This window comes from Anser cygnoides, chromosome 5, assembly GCF_040182565.1.
Source record: "Anser cygnoides isolate HZ-2024a breed goose chromosome 5, Taihu_goose_T2T_genome, whole genome shotgun sequence".
NCBI classification, from domain to species: Eukaryota; Metazoa; Chordata; class Aves; order Anseriformes; family Anatidae; genus Anser; species Anser cygnoides.
The window spans coordinates 15562128-15578943 of NC_089877.1; the positions used below are offsets into that span (position 1 = coordinate 15562128).

Consider the following 16816-nt stretch of genomic DNA (forward strand, 5'->3'; position numbering starts at 1 on the left):
AGCTTTTTTTTTTTTTTTTTCCTGATAGTTGTACTACAGTGGATTGTTTGTGTAATAGAACTTGTCTTTTAGTGAGCTTTAGGGATTAGTTTGGGAGTGTTTCTATATATTGTGTTGAGCGCCTCTGAAGAGATGCTTGTAAACCTGCAGTAAAAGGGAACGTGTGTACAACAGCTACCCCTCATCAAAGTCTAGTACATTACCCTAAACCCATGAAGCCAATGTTCAGGAGTATGGGTATTGGCAGACGGAGAAGCAGGAGCATCTAATGCTACAGCCACGAGGTTATCCAGGATCATATGGCAAAAGTTAAGCCACGGGCAGAGAAGTTGAGTGACTTGCTCAAGGTTGCAAAACACATTAGTTTCATGAATCTTTCATACCAAGACTGATGCTTTATAAATAGCACTTAACAGAGCAGATCAAACAAACAGCCCAGATCTTCCAATTCCCACTCACCGGTATTTAAGCCATTATATTGGCTTTCTCTGCAGTGAATTATTAAAAGTGAGATGAGAACACTTGCTAGCTCTGAACCATTATAACAAGTTAAAAAAAAATGCAAAAGTGAATTCTCAGAAAAATACATTGTCTGAATATATAATTAGAAAAAGTCTTTCATTAAATGAATTGCTATGAAGATGCAAGTTATGGGTTTTTTATTAATAATTATTTATTTTTTAAAGAAATAAAGCTTCTTCACACACAATGAAACAATTTAAAGGCTGGAGTAGAAAGTTTTTGCCTTTTAGTATTTTGTTTTACTGAATACATGTATTATGCATTTGGGTGCTCTAGGTTATAAATATGCTCTAAGCATGATGTAATTTATAAGACTTCACTTTTGGCTGATTTATAGGAAATGTCATTAATCTCTACAGCAGAGGGACCTTGTAGTGAGCAGAAGATTGAAAATGAACTGAGGGCTGGAGGCTTTAAGAATTACCCCAGAGGAATCAGTACTGAAAGACTTAGAATGATAATTTGTAGGGTAAAGGCCTTTTTCCCCCTTATAGTAACAACTGTAGGATTTTTTTTAGAGGTACTAATGAAATTGTCCACTCTGCAGCTACAGAGATATTTGTCAGCATTTAAATGGCTATTCTTATTTCTGTGTTCAGCACACATTTACTAATGCTTGCTTCTCTGCTGCTGGTGGTGCCAAACTAAAGAATTGAGGAGGAAATATCATGAAATTGGATGATACTGTTTAACAGTAGGGAAGAACTGATGCTCAGCATGTTTCTTTTGTATTTTATTTTTAAAATCTGAAATAGGCAAGATCTTGCCCTAACATTTCCATGATCTGCTACATTCAGTATTAAAGGCTTTACTTTCAGTCAGATTCTGATGCAGGAATCACATTTGTATAGATAAATAGTTTCACCAATAATAATAATAATAATAAAAACAGGAGTCTTCATTTAGCCTTCATATTATTTCTTGTCTTGATTTACTTTAATATTAACAAAGTTCAATCCCTGAATATTCTGATGATTGTTATCTTACTCATTTTTGCTTTTTGAGGTTCTTGACACTTCTTTCAACTCTTGAGTTAGAACATTACTCATAGGTATGCAGTGTGGTTGAACTTATCTGCCATCAAGCTACGTGCATTATACTTTGGAATGAGCAGGAAAAGCTAGTGTCTGGATATTTCCTATCTCATTGCATTGCTTTACAGGAAACAAAATATTAGAATTTGTATAGCTATTCATACTACAGTTTGATGAAATTGGTAGAGTTGACTGAAAGGACTTGAGAAGTCTCTTGTTTAGAGAGCACATTTAAGTATTTGAGACTAATTTAATATTCTCCTTTTCCCTTCTTTTTTTCAGACTATTGAAATTCCAGAAGGACCAACACCAAATAAATTATGAATGTTGAACAAGATGACCTTACATCCACAGCAGATAATGATAGGTCCTAGGTTTAACAGGGCCCTATTTGACCCCCTGCTTGTGGTGCTGTTGGCTCTTCAGCTTCTTGTGGTGGCTGGTCTAGTGAGGGCTCAAACTTGCCCTTCTGTCTGCTCCTGCAGCAACCAGTTCAGTAAAGTGATTTGTGTACGGAAAAATCTGAGAGACGTGCCAGACGGCATCTCCACCAACACCCGGTTACTCAACCTCCATGAGAATCAGATCCAAATCATTAAAGTGAATAGCTTCAAGCATCTGAGGCACCTAGAAATCCTGCAGCTCAGCAGGAATCACATCAGAACAATTGAAATAGGGGCCTTCAATGGTCTGGCCAATCTCAATACTTTGGAACTTTTTGACAATCGTCTGACCACTATCCCGAATGGGGCTTTTGTATACCTGTCAAAACTGAAGGAACTTTGGTTGAGAAACAACCCCATTGAGAGCATTCCTTCTTATGCTTTTAACAGAATTCCTTCTCTCCGGAGGTTGGATTTGGGAGAATTGAAAAGGCTTTCATATATCTCAGAAGGTGCCTTTGAAGGTCTGTCCAACTTGAGGTATTTGAACCTTGCCATGTGCAATCTTCGAGAGATTCCTAACCTCACCCCACTTGTAAAACTGGATGAGTTAGATCTTTCTGGGAATCATCTGACTGCCATCCGGCCAGGTTCCTTCCAAGGGTTAATGCATCTTCAGAAACTGTGGATGATACAGTCTCAGATTCAAGTGATAGAAAGGAATGCTTTCGATAACCTTCAATCACTTGTGGAGATCAATCTGGCACACAATAATTTAACACTACTGCCTCATGACCTGTTCACACCGCTCCGTCTAGAAAGGATCCACCTGCATCACAATCCTTGGAACTGCAACTGTGATATCCTTTGGCTCAGCTGGTGGATTAAAGACAAGGCACCCTCCAATACTGCATGCTGTGCCCGTTGCCACACACCTCCTAGTTTGAAAGGAAGGTACATTGGTGAGCTGGACCTGAACTACTTCACGTGTTACGCTCCAGTCATAGTGGAGCCACCAGCAGACCTCAACGTCACAGAAGGCATGGCTGCAGAGATGAAATGCCGGGCATCAACCTCCCTGACCTCTGTATCTTGGATTACTCCAAATGGATCTGTTATGACACATGGGGCATACAGAGTTCGGATTGCTGTGCTCAGTGATGGCACGTTGAATTTTACAAAGGTAACTGTGCAAGACACGGGTTTGTATACATGCATGGTGAGTAACTCTGTTGGGAATACCACAGCTTCTGCCACACTGAATGTGACTGCCCTGGATAACCCTGGTTACACATACTTTTCAACTGTCACAGTAGAGACTGTGGAACCTTCTCAGGATGAGGCACAGACCACAGAGCAGGTTGGGCCCACACCAGTTACCAACTGGGAGACCACTAACATGACAACCTCACTCACTCCACAGAGCACAAGATCAACAGAAAAAACGTTCACCATTCCTGTGACGGACGCAAACAACGGGATCCCAGGAATAGATGAGGTTATGAAGACTACCAAAATCATAATTGGTTGTTTTGTGGCTATCACTCTCATGGCTGCTGTGATGCTGGTAATTTTCTACAAAATGAGGAAACAGCATCACCGGCAGAACCATCATGCTCCAACACGGACTGTAGAGATCATTAATGTGGATGATGAGCTTACAGGTGACACACCCATAGAGAGTCACTTGCCCATGCCAGCAATAGAGCATGAGCACCTAAATCACTATAACTCTTATAAGTCTCCTTTCAACCACACAACAACAGTTAACACAATAAATTCAATACACAGTTCAGTGCATGAACCGTTATTGATCCGAATGAACTCAAAAGACAATGTACAAGAGACTCAGATCTAAAACATTTAAGACATTATGGGGTGGGGGTGGGGACAAAAAAAAAAGATGGTTTATAAAGCAAATGACACAAATGACTGGGCTAAATCTACTGTTTCAAAAAAGTGTCTTTACAAAGAAAAAGAAATTTATTTATTAAAAATTCTATTGTGATCTAAAGCAGACAAAATTATGTGTATTCCTCAGAACCTGTTTTTTGCTGCACTTATTTACCCTCCTCCTTCCCTTTTTCCTTCCCAGCCAACCCTGATTCCCATTTGCCATATTTTTCATAGGAGATCTTGATTCCCTAAAGGAACTGGTCTAGGAAATTTTGTAAGAATTCTGTTACACTTTGGGAATTTTTATGGTGAATTCTAGTGGTGAGATTCGGTCTATTTTGTCACTTCTTTTTCTCTTCTTTTTCTTTTGTTTTCTCATGCCCTTTTTGAAATTATTCGACAGGGAATGGAATATTAGCAGCAGCTTTACAAGTGAGCAAAACAAACAAGCAAACTTTTTTTTTTTTCCTCCATGTAATTATTTGATGATTTGCTCTGTATTTACCAAAAGGATCATTCTGTGAAAAAAGGAAGAAAAAGAAAAAAAAAATTAATTTACTTGTGAAAACCTATAAAACCCATGATCTTTTAAGCAATTCTAGAACCAGAATTTGTAGTTCAAACACTAAACTAAGATTATAAATAAAATATTGTTTTTTTTTTCTGTACTTGGATATAGCTCATTTTTAGCGTGGCTTTAAACATCAAAAGCTTTTTAAAATTCTTACAATATTCTGCTGTGATGGTCCAAAACACAATCACTTTAAAGAGAATAATTAAGGCACTTTGGATCATTACTGAAGAATAGCACAGTTTTCATTTTAGTGTGTGTAAGCAGTACACTAGCAAACAAGGTTGCTTGGCTTTTAATGCAAAATAATGATGATATCTTCTAACAGTGTTAACAGTTATCTCTTTTATATCACCAGATGTATCCTACAATACCAGGGAAAGTTCTACAAAAAGTTTTGGGTATCACTGGATTTATTAGACAAGGATGAAAAGTATGTTCTATTTTTTATTATCTATAGCTATCAATAAGAAAATTCATTTTTTGTATCAAAGCTAGTAGTTTCCAGTTCAGTTATTCTGCTATTCCTAGACAAAAATATGAAATATCTTTAGATATCTATAAGGCCCGTGTTTAGATCTGTATCTCTGTGTGCAAAATTAAATCAAAATGCTGTTGAAGGTGTAACTCAGAGGACGTCCAAGGATTTTGATTTTAAAAAAAAAAATGAAGAAAAAAGACAGGACAGCCTTAGCCAGATCAGTTTAGTATAATATGCATGACAATTAGACTGCTTATAAAGTAACCAGTTTAGTTTAATTAAAACTCAGACTCATTTACCAATACGAATTGTACACTCATTTCTATTTTTATATGTTCTGTGGATTTAGCTTACTGGTATAGGAATGGTGTATATCTTGTATGCTGAAAGGTAAAAGGAAGGCTTTGCTTAAGAAAAAAACAGACTCAGGACACTGTATTCCTCCAAGTGTAGAATTAAACTATTGAATTAAACTACGCATTGGCAACTGAGTAGAAGCATTTTAAGACAATGTAGATTAGGAAAAGGAATCATATACTGAATATCAGTTCTGAATGTCTTTTCACTGATTTCTTTCCTTAACTACACATACTGTGAGTTTCAGTTGACATATTCCAGGTAAATAATGTACTTAGTTCCTATCAAAATTTCTGTGGACCTTTCTGGTATGCAACAGCATGCAGGACAAAGATCTTCCTGAACAATATACTTCTATTCCATAAATTTAAGAAGGAATATCTAGGTAGGTTGATGGGGTAAATATCTTGTTGGATACACAGTTCTCAAGGTTGCAAATGAATGTAGCAGGAAGAAGATCTCATTTAAAAAGGGCAATGTTAAGATATGTGACAATGAATCATGCAGTGCAAGGAGTCTGATAAGTATAATGCAGAATGAAACCAAAAGTTCTATAATAATCTCAAAGAAACATTTGGCAAGACATTATCCTTTGATGTACTACATGAGAAATAATATCTACTCTAAGAGAATTTTAGTAGAGGACAAATATGGACTTGAATGTAAAACACTGAAGTTGTGATTCCTCGCTTTGCCTATTTCTTCGAAGTACATTACAGAATTTCGTTGGCGATTTCTTCTAAGTGTTGTGATAAAGTCTGTACAGAAATGCTGCAAGTACACAGGTATTTGTATTTTGCCCAGCTGGCTAGTAACATTATGTCCGTGGCCAATACTTACCTGACAATTGAAAAAGTTGCTTCAGGGAAACCTAAATCTGGACCATCTGTAATCAACAGGTTTATATTTCAAAAAGATGGCTACTCCCTAGCTGATATCTGCTAAAGCACCTTAGGTCACCATGGTTTTATAAACATGCAGTTTTTACTAACTGCTAAAGGTTAAGTGTTTGGAGGCCTTTAAGAAAAAAATAATAATAAAAGATAGAGCTATTGCAAACCAGGACACAGTGTCAGTAACAATCTTTATTCCTCTTTGAAGTGATACAAAATAATATCAGTAACTGTTTTTAAAAAATATATATATATTCTTATTGAGTGTTAATCAGGTTATATTGACTAATTGAATAATACTTTAAAAAAAAAAGAAATAAAAAAAAAAGAAAAAGATATTCCTGCTTGTTCATAATAGGGATAAAGAAAAGGCATTTTAGTGTGTTTGGTTAGGAAAAGATATATGTGTTAAGTGGAAACTGTACTAGTTATGACATTCCCTGCATCTTCCCTATCCTTCTTGGAACTACAGAGATTATTTTTGCAGATTAATTTAATACCAGAGTTAGAGAATATCACAGCTTAAATTCTGAACTGAGTTCTGCAATAATGTGAGGGGAGTGCTGTGCACTTTCTTGTTTTGGTGTTTAGATCACAAGCTAATGCAGCCTGCAACTCTTGCAAAGACTACAGTGTTAAGAATGAAGCCCGAGTCTCTTATAGCATAACTGACAGAAAGCTCTAATGAAATTTCTTTTACAGGTGACGTGGTTGTGTATGATGTAAAAGAATTGTGGGAAAAAAAATGTGACCTTGATTATGAGCTATCACTTTCTAGTGGGCTCATGAGAAAGTATGAATTGTTCTTCAGATTATTTGATGGAGTTTGAAGATGGTTCCCTGTTGTCCTATATGAATACAAAGAACAGAGCATTTTCTTTCTGGAAGTGTCATCAAGTCTTATAAATCTTGCCATGTAGAGAAATAATATGTGAAAAGCAAAGCAAGTGAGTTCCATCCAATTCATTATACAAGACAGACATTTTATTTTACTTTGAAAAGGGCTACATGAAAATATACATGAAAAGTATTACAGTAATTGTATTGTCTTTTGCTCATCTTAATGAATTAAAAATTATATTTAGTGGTTTTGAGATTCCCTTTCCCCACTGATGGCATTATAGGTTAATCACAGCATTAGAGAAAAGATAACTAAATAGATATTGTATTTAGATGTACTAGCACATTTAGATGTACTAGCTTCATAGTCTTGTGAAAATATTTCATAACAGCTTTTATATGTTAGATGTGACCATTCCTGTAGTCTTTTCAATGATGAGAATGGAAAATCTTTTCAACCCCTTCTCCCTATATTCCAATTTTTACATGAGCTAAGTACAACATGTTTTGAAATTTTCTTTTTCTTTTTATTTATTTTTTATTTTTTTTTAAAGTCCAGGCAATGAAAGTCTAAGATATGTTAGGAGCTACCTTTCAATTTCATACCAAAAGAGGTAAATGAATTAATATATCGTTATCTTCAAGATATAATAAGGAGAGTTGGACTTCAGTATCTGGGTTTCTGTTTTTCTTACTAGAACTATTTAATGCATCTTTTTCTCATTTGTGTAGGTGTTGCCAGAGAAATCTTCAGTTCAAACGTATATCTGAAATTCAGTCTACAGTTAGTCTGAACATAATGGTGGATGCTGTAGTGTGGAGGTGGTATTATTAGTATTATATTAGTACCAGAGTAGAACGATATCTACAGCTATCACTACTAAAATACAGCAGTGCTAGCAGGAGATGGGTTTGGGGAGATTCTGGGAAACCTGTCTGGTAAATCTGCAATGTTTGTTGGCCGTGCAGCCTCACTCTGTGATGTCTCATGGAAATGCTGTGGTTTTGTGTACTTTACAGCTGGAAGAATATGGCAGGGTAGGAGAGCTCTGAGTTAGGAACAAGTTCACGGGCTGCTCCCCAGCTAAGAGCATAGATGCAAAACTAATCGGGTTATAATAACTCAGTTTCAGACATGCAGTGCATGACTAGAAATGAAGGAATTATTTTTCTTGTTTATTGGATTTAATCGCTGATAGGTTTTAAGGCTTAGTGTACACTAAACTGAAACCTTGAAGAATAAAAAAAATCACAGGCCTACAGTGCAAGTTTACACAAAGGACAAAGTCATTATGCTTCAACAAAATGCTAATGCTGGTTTAAAGGAGTCTGGGAAAGTCTTTGCACTATTAAGAACTCTTAAGAACAAATGAGATCTGTACTTAAGTAGTTACATGCCATTTACTTCCGTAAGAATAATTTGAGATTTCCCTAGGTGAGATTTGTTAAACAAAATACTGTTTTTAATTTGCCTTGTTTTAAGTCCTTTCATACATTTATAAACTTATACTCAGAGTATAATTTGAGTAATCTCAAAAGGACTGAATCAGTGAAGCCTGGCTGACTTTTAAAAGTGAAAAAATCTTTCCTATACTGTAATTCTAGTGAATTACTCAATTTTGAAATGACAAGGAGGTACTGAAATGATGACATCATCAGATTTTATTACTATCCTTTGTACAGTAAGAAAAAGGAAAATAAGGTCTGTCATTTTAAGAACTTTGAAAACCCAGTCTTAAGCAAAAGTAGAAAACTAGTTTTTTAAAAAATAGAAGCTATCAGAACATTTTTGTTTTGAACTTGGAAGTAACAGTAAGATGTAATGATTACAGCAAGAAGTGGAAGTCAGACATCCTAGATAAACTTAACATCTTTTTAATACTATATGCAAACTCAAACATTTGAACAACTTTATGTATCATTCAGCTTGTTCAAGTATTCTGACTGCCCTATCCACAGATTTGTGTTTTCATTTAAATGTTGAAGTACATGAATGATGTAATCTGGGCTTTCAGCTCTGGAACAATTTCTCAGACAGGCCACGCAAGGCAATTCTCTTTTAATATCCAAACTCCATTCACTGCAGGTTCATGTTTAATATTCTCTGGGGTTTTCCATAGTTTGGAAATGGCTTGTACAGTGAAAGATTCCTCAATTTCTTTGATTCTGTTCTACAATAGTAATATGTGCTGCACACATGAGTTTGAAGAATATGGTTTTGCATGGGTTATACTCTCATCATATTTAAAATATAAATTGCAGTTGTATTTTATTTTGGTAGGAAATTTTGAATTCTGTTACCTTGAAAAGTATTTCTGTTCCTTTCACAGTAGCTCAGGTAAACTCATCTAAATTACCAAAAAAAAAAAAAAAAGTGAAACTTGTAATGCTATACATGTACAGGTCTGTATGTGTGTAGAATTAAAATGTGAGTCTGTGATTTTACAGGTGAGATAAATGGAGTAAAAGAAGAAATGCACAAATAGGGAAAGACAGAATAAGTTTGCTGGGAGATGATCTAGTAAAATGGCACTGGAGTTAGTGGACCACTGAATTAATCCAACCCCTATGACTAATTTAATTCTGTAATGTGTAATTCAATTTGATTTAATCTGCACATTTAATTCCTCAAAAGGATGGACAGTTGACAGAGCTGAGTTGGTGGAAATCTGAGTTTTGTTTCTGACAGTACCCACTGTCTTCCCTTTCCCTGCCTTTCTTGGCTTGCCATTTCTGTCTCACTGTTCAACTGTCTTTTTTTGAAGCTGTCTTCCTAAGGCACTCGTCTCTCCATCCTGTCTTCAGATCGAATTCCAGTGGTCAATAGGACAGACAAAAGGTCAGTGTTGTAACATTAAGTAGAGCTTCTGAAGGCCTGGGTACTAGGTGTTTAAGTCCATTAACTTCTAAACAAGTACTTCCTATTTTATACTGCAAAGTAGTTACATAAATCACTTGTGTATTTTTTTTTAATCTTGTATGTATGATTATGTTTGTTGATCACCTGCCGCCTGGATGATAAATAGGAATGCTCACTGATCATTCCTAGAAAGCAAATGCCTAAACAAACAGCGTTTCCCCCTGTTTTTTCTGTCTTTATTTGTTTGTTTATTAAGAACAATTTATCTATTTGACTCTGCAAAGTCATCAAGTTCTTATCAGACTGAATAAAGCAGGGACACCAATAAGTGCCATGGCTTTTACTAAGATGCAATGACAGAGATTATTTTGTACTGCTTATTTTCTTTTTTATAAATTCTATTGCTTACGTCAGTAGTGCTTTCATCAGGATAGATTTGAGCAATTATTGTTGGAAATACTGTCACGTCTTCTTTCTGCGTGGAGAAACGTTGGCTCTGGGTGTTTCTCTTTTCATCTCTCTGCTAATTTCTGACACTTCTATGGGGAAGCAATCAATTCACTGAAAAGGAAGCCTTGGCCCACCTAACACAACAGTGAAATAATAAAGGGCTGCTGAGCCAGGCAAGGACAAATAAAATAAAATGCAGTGGTAATGAGGAGAGAAGAGTCCTGAAAAATAACTAAGCACTACAGGTAGGGGTGGGAGGGGGGGGAAGGAAAGGAAAAGAAAATACAGAGAAGAAAAAAGATGAAAAGGAGTGAGAAGCTCTTTCCTTTCCTTCCTTTTTTTATTTCATTTCAGTTATACCACTCTTGGTATAACTGGATAATAGTTAAATACACTGGTGAATGCATTCTAAATAAATCATTTTGAAAACTGTCTGAGGAATTATTTTCAAAGTAATAAAACAGAAGTCCTTAGCCTTGCATGGGTCAAACCAGTCTCAGAGGACTATTTAGGATGTTAGATATTGTACTAAAACACTACAAGGTTACTGTATCTAGAGATAGAATTAAATTGGAAGTCTGAAAATAACTGTTCTTATTTACCCCTAGAAATAGTTTCCCAACCAAGAGAAAAAAGTAGAAATTTGTATGCTGGGATCACACAATTGGCAATTTCTGCATGTAAATATCATTTTAACATTAGCTTCTGCTGACTTTAACATTTGTCTCTGCTGATTTTAAAATTGGTCCCTTAAAATGAATCTGTAAGAAAATGCGTAGAAAAGGCAAGGATGGTATTAGTGAAATGTTTAAATTAGTACTACTTTCTATTTCTATCTTCTTTGATTATTTAAGTAATAGATTATTTTTAATTAGAAACTAAGAAGAGGCTTATTTTTACTTCATCCACTCAACTGGGAATATAATTTTTATTTTTTATTTTTGGCTGGGTAATGCCACTGGTATTAGAATTTTGGAAAAAAAAAAAAAAAAAAAAGAAACCCCTGGTCATCTGGTAGTTTACTTTTGCTTTTTGTTTTAAGTTGCCTCTTCTTGCTATCTTGGAATAGAAGAGCTCTCTGTATCCTCTAAAGATTGTCTTACAACCTCAGTAACAAGGAAGCTTGGGTTTTCAGTAAATTGTTTTCATATTTAAAATTTCTGAACTCTATTGATTTAGATTTCTGAAATCATATTTCGTGCACAGTTGATGGAGATGCTGCAAGACTGATATTTAATCAGCATCACTGACGGATCACATCAGCTTGTTTTTACATGGATTTTCTTCCTGATGACCACAGTTAACTATGGGTCTTTTTTTAAATGACTGTAAAGTACTGATTGCATGGTTAAGGAGGCACATTACTAGAAATAATGCTAACATTTTACATTTGTGCAGATTCATGGCATCTAATTGACTGGTAGTGGTCTGTTGGTTTAGTTTAATTTTAAAGTTGAAACCTGATGTGCTGCTTTAATGGTTCAGTAGAGGGAGTTATTTTGTTCTTTTAAACGTTATTTATGCCCTAAGAGAATTGCTGGGCTGAGAATCACATTCTTCCCATTGCTTCACTGTGACAGCATTGCAGCTTTGACTTTAAGGATGCAGCAGCAGTGGTTGAGAAGCATTGTTTCTGTATCTGCTCCCATGCAACCAGTCTTCTGTGACAAATGCAAGTTCTCAGTAAGAATATTTACTCTGAGATACAAACTCTATTAGATGCTTTGCAAATAGACCACAGTATACAAATCATGGGGTAATAAATATAATCTCTCTTCCTCCTGAATTTGGCCTTGGGTTAGCATTGTATATCTTATTTCAAGTGCTCTACAAGTAGTGTAGCTGCAAAGTGGTTGATAGCTAAGATCCTCTCTTTGGAGGGTAAGTTATGCAAAAGAAAATGAGTCATCACTATATATCTGTTGTTTAGATACTAACTGCTCTCTGACAGTCCTTTACAGTAACTTCCAATAGTTATGTTTCTCTGCAATCCTAATTGATAAGATTAATTCTCTTTATTCCATTTCTTTTCTCAGGCAGCTTCCAAGGAATGTCACAAGTAATGGCAAGAAGAAAGAAGTTGGTGATTTTGCTCCCAGGACATATGTGAATCCAAATATTTGTGTAAAGAGCCCATGGGGTGGGGGGGAAATATATATAGATATCTATATATATATATATACACATATATCTTAGAAGAAATAGATCTTTCAAGACACAAAAGATTCAAAACAAATATAAATCTCATACTTTATTGTATATACATATACACATATATAGGTATAAATATAAACTTGGGTATATACATACATGGTCTGTGGCTCTGATGCTTTTCAGCAGTTCCCTTTAGTGGAGATGCAGTGCACTTCCTATTGGGTGCATCATGACACTGGACCTGGGGCTATCTGCCTGATGACATGCTTGGCAGAGGAGGAAACTAAGACACAAAAAGCTTTCACCAAGGCAAAAGTTCTGGTGGGGATGGGCCCCTGCTATCCCTGAGGTAAGAGTCAACCCTCTGGATATAATATATATATCTGATATATATATATTCATACATATATATATATATCTCCATATATATATAATATATCTGGATATAACGCAGTGAGTCTGGAGGATCTGCTGTCTAGTTGGCTCCACCTTCTTGTGAAATGGCTTAAATGAAGACATAGGGCACTGAACAATTTGACTGTCAAGTTGAGATACCACAGCTACTTTAGCTATTAAATTAAAATGAAAGTCAAAGAACCTAAAGAGAGGAAGATAGGTTTCCTTATCTATTGCCTAGGGAAAAAGGTAAGACCTTTCACCAGGCACTTAGAAGTACTCTAGTTTAGGCATCTGGAAGTGGAAGAAGGTGAATGTCTGTGTAGTTTGCCAAGGGTACATGTGATTGCCTTGTAAAAAAAATCTTTTTATGACCTTTTGAAACAGCTTCCCCATTTTCAAGGTGTGTTGGGAAACACAAGTACAAAAAGCAGTTGAAATGCTGGTCATTACTTCTGTTGCTGTTTTTTCTGAGGTAGGATTTTTTCCTTGTGTTTCTTAAGCATTCAGTGATTCTCTTTGAGGACTGTAATGAATATTATCTTCACTGATGATCTTCAAATAAAAGAAATACATGATTTGGTGGTGCTACTTGAAGGTTATGTTGTGTTGTGTCTGTTGCACACCTGTGATATCACTGACAACAACTGTGGACAGTGACAATGCATTCAGATTGTGTCAGATGTAAACAAATTCTGCAATACACTCCTCATTTCTCTTGTAGCTTTCCCAGACTTTTGCTTTGGGAGAAAGGGTAAAACAGACCACATTTTCTATTCTATAGGAAGAAAGTGAAGGGTTACATGCACAGCTGTATGAAGCAATCAGAAGTGTTGAGCAGCACTCAGATTGGGGGTGAGATGCATTTCACCTGGGGAAGGTGTAGGAAATGGCTTCCCTTCTTCCTCCAAGAAAAAGACTTCTCCTGAGTAAGTAAACTTTTGCAGATTGTTGTGGATTTTGATTCTTAGCATCATGTTCAGCCTTACTTGTTATCTTTAGTGTGGACTGTAAAGTGTTCTGTCTTCAAGAAGATTGATTCAACTAAAGGGCAGAACACCGTTATGGAAAAGTAATGTAACATTAAAGAGCTAGGAGTTGACTGAAGGACGTGTGTGAACAGAGTATGTGTTCATGATTATAGGGGTAAGGAGGAGTTGCTGTTATTTATTACTTCAGCAAATCTTCCATGAGTTACAGACGTTTACTGGAAATCTCCCTCCTCCTCGTCTGTAAAAGGAGGGAAATTGTGATAAAAACTGTCTGAGTTATTTCTTCCCAATTTGTGAGTGCTACTTTACATAACAAGTGACTGGAACAGGGAGACCTCAGCTGCTAGGGGAAATGCTTATCCCATGGCAATGCTCCCAATGGGAGCATTTGAGGAGGGGAGGCTGCAGAGGATCATGGATGGAAAGGGGAAGAAATTTGCTGAGGTCTTGCAGCAAAGCAATGCTAAGCTTTGCCTTTCTGTGGTGTAAAAATAAATAAATTCTGGCAACTCAGAGGAAGCACAGAGTTTGTTGATAGCAGTTAAGGAGACAGCCAGCGAGGGGAGGGAGATTGATGTCTACATCGTTCTAGTTTAAATTCTCTTTACTATTATTTATTTAGAAGGCTAATTATTTTAGTGTATACGTATATATTTAAAAGTGCCTGGCTTTTGTGCTTAAAATTTTTTAATCGTCTTCAGTGATATTGCTGTAAGGAGTGGTCTTGTTATATTCATCTCAACATTCAGGCTGCCTTTTATTCCTTTTAAAGAAGTATGATATCTATTCTAGAATGGAGGGATCTGAGACAAAGACTAGTTGAATTGTGTTGTAGCACAGGTAGAAAGTAATCTTTCTTCTTTTCCCTTTTACTGTGTGAATGCTTTACTTCTAGGCTCAATATATATAGTATAAATGTCCTACAATATATCATTATTTTTGTATCAAGATTTTTTTTTTTAAAGAAATATTTGGAAACAGTAATATCCAAGCTTGTGTCCATACTCTTGGCATTAAATAAATCTCCTCTCATTGCTGACAAATCATTTGATCAAAAAGGTGTTATTTCTTTATTATTTTGTATTACAGTTCAAGATTGAACAAAGTTATTTGAGTACTTTGAGTTCTCTTCCTTTAATTAAGGTCAAATACATCCCTATAATACATTTCTTCCAGCAACTGCTTCCTCAACAGTGTATTAGTAACATAGAACAGAACAGTATGTTTTAGAATCAGTTTTTAAAATTCAGCACTGCGCTCTCAATTAAAAAAGAACACAAAATCAAAATAAATATTTCCTAACTCTAGCATTCAAATGCAAAGATGTACTCTCTTGCTAGTGTTAGCAACTGAAACAGTGCTGCGTTCTTACAGTTTATGAGAACTGAAGAGCAAAGCTAACAAACTGCATGTTTCCTTTTTTTTTTTTTCCTGAAATAGGCTGAGGGTAAATGAGAAATATAAATGCTGAAGACAGTGCATGTGATTATGAAGAGTATATGTATTTTAAATCATAATATTGTTATATTTAATAATAAATAAGTATTAGGAGGTACAGTCATTGAAAGTAAATCTTGCATAACCAGAATAGTTTAAGAGTTCAAATGTTTCTTTGTCTGGTATTTAGCCTTGTTACATTACTGCTAGCAAATAGTTCTAATTTCAAAAAAAATATAGAAACCTATATGTAGAAACAACTAAATACAATAAAACTCTCTTTGACCAACTAATAATGCATATCTAATGAGGTACCACTGGACATTCTGATTTTTTGGTCCTCTATTATTAGCACAATTGTTTAAGTGATGCTCTCTGAGGTACCAGAAGTTTGGCTCTCAGAGTTATTTTCTCAATACAATGTATAAAAGCTTCAGCATTATCTCATCATAGAAAAATACTTTTGCAACAGATTACAAGCCACTAATTGTCACTAATAAAATATTTTCATCAGTGTTCTGACTCCTAAGTTAAGAGAGATGAGTTGTATGGATAGGTTAATATATATGTATTTTACTCTAGAAAGTAATGTATAAGCAAGTAATATTTTGTTGTTGTCACTGTCCGTCTGAGTTAAGACAGAAATGACAAGGACAAAGTTTTGTAGGAAGAACAGGATTTACTTTCACAGTATTTTTAAGCAGAAGATAAAAATTTAGTGGTTTTTGTGAAATATTAGAAGGAACCGTATTTTCATTGTAGTTACAGAGTTTGAGGATTTGGGGGGCTGCTGATTTAAACTATTCTGATGTAATTAAGTTTGTAATGATGAAAAGTGTCCCAGTCGATAAAGGAGAACGAGCAGTGTTCAGAGGTCTGTGGTTACTGAACTGCGAGAAAAGGGACCTTCACTGTAACTAAACTATGAGGAGAAAGCTAGTTATAGAAAATAGATTGTAAAAGGATTTGGGAGCAGGTGATGGTGTGGTTGGTACAATGCAAAGGACAGTGGGCATACTGGGTTAGGTAATCTCATTGCATACCAGTCTGATGCAATCATGCCGTTCATGCTGGATTATTGCTTGGTGCTGGACAATATATTTGTACTTTAGTAGAATCATGTTTTTGAGGTACAGGATACCTAACACCACCAAAGCTGTTTGGTGCCTGCTTGAGATCCTACTTTTTTATTTCATTGGTTGCTGCCCAGCCCTGTGATGCCAGCTTGTATTGGTTTTGCCTTCTACTGCACTTCTCTTGTCAGAGTTGAGGTCTCCTGAGCTTCTAGCTCTGGCGATGATCAGTAGGTGGATGTGTAAACAGACAGACAAACAGACAGATGATGTTCTCATTTTCCCTTTTTCTTCCTGCTGAGAGTTGCAGGTGTTCTTCATGATGTCAAGAGTCTCTGCATGTCCTGAGTCAGAAATGGTGCCAGGTGGGGAAGACTGTGGCTTAAAGGGAAAGAGCACATCCTGATATTGGGCATGTGTCTTAGGAAGCTGGAAAATATGGTTCTTCATACAGTGAGGACCTGTAGGAAATTGGGT

General features: G+C 35.8%; 1 protein-coding gene across 20 annotated transcripts in view; it reads left to right on the forward strand.

Annotated features, from left to right (window-relative positions):
- LRRC4C (leucine rich repeat containing 4C) overlaps nt 1-14788 on the forward strand; it is a 741859-nt gene extending 727071 nt beyond the window's left edge. For 19 of the 20 annotated variants that reach the window (XM_066997157.1, XM_066997151.1, XM_066997152.1 and 16 more), the window contains one exon: nt 1839-14788. In XM_066997157.1, the coding sequence (XP_066853258.1) occupies nt 1881-3797 (1917 nt within the window). In that variant the 5' untranslated portion in view covers nt 1839-1880 and the 3' untranslated portion in view covers nt 3798-14788. The remainder of the gene's footprint in view (nt 1-1838) is intronic. The other variant, XR_010831629.1, reaches the window with a different exon arrangement.
- The last annotated feature ends 2028 nt before the right edge of the window (nt 14789-16816 follow it).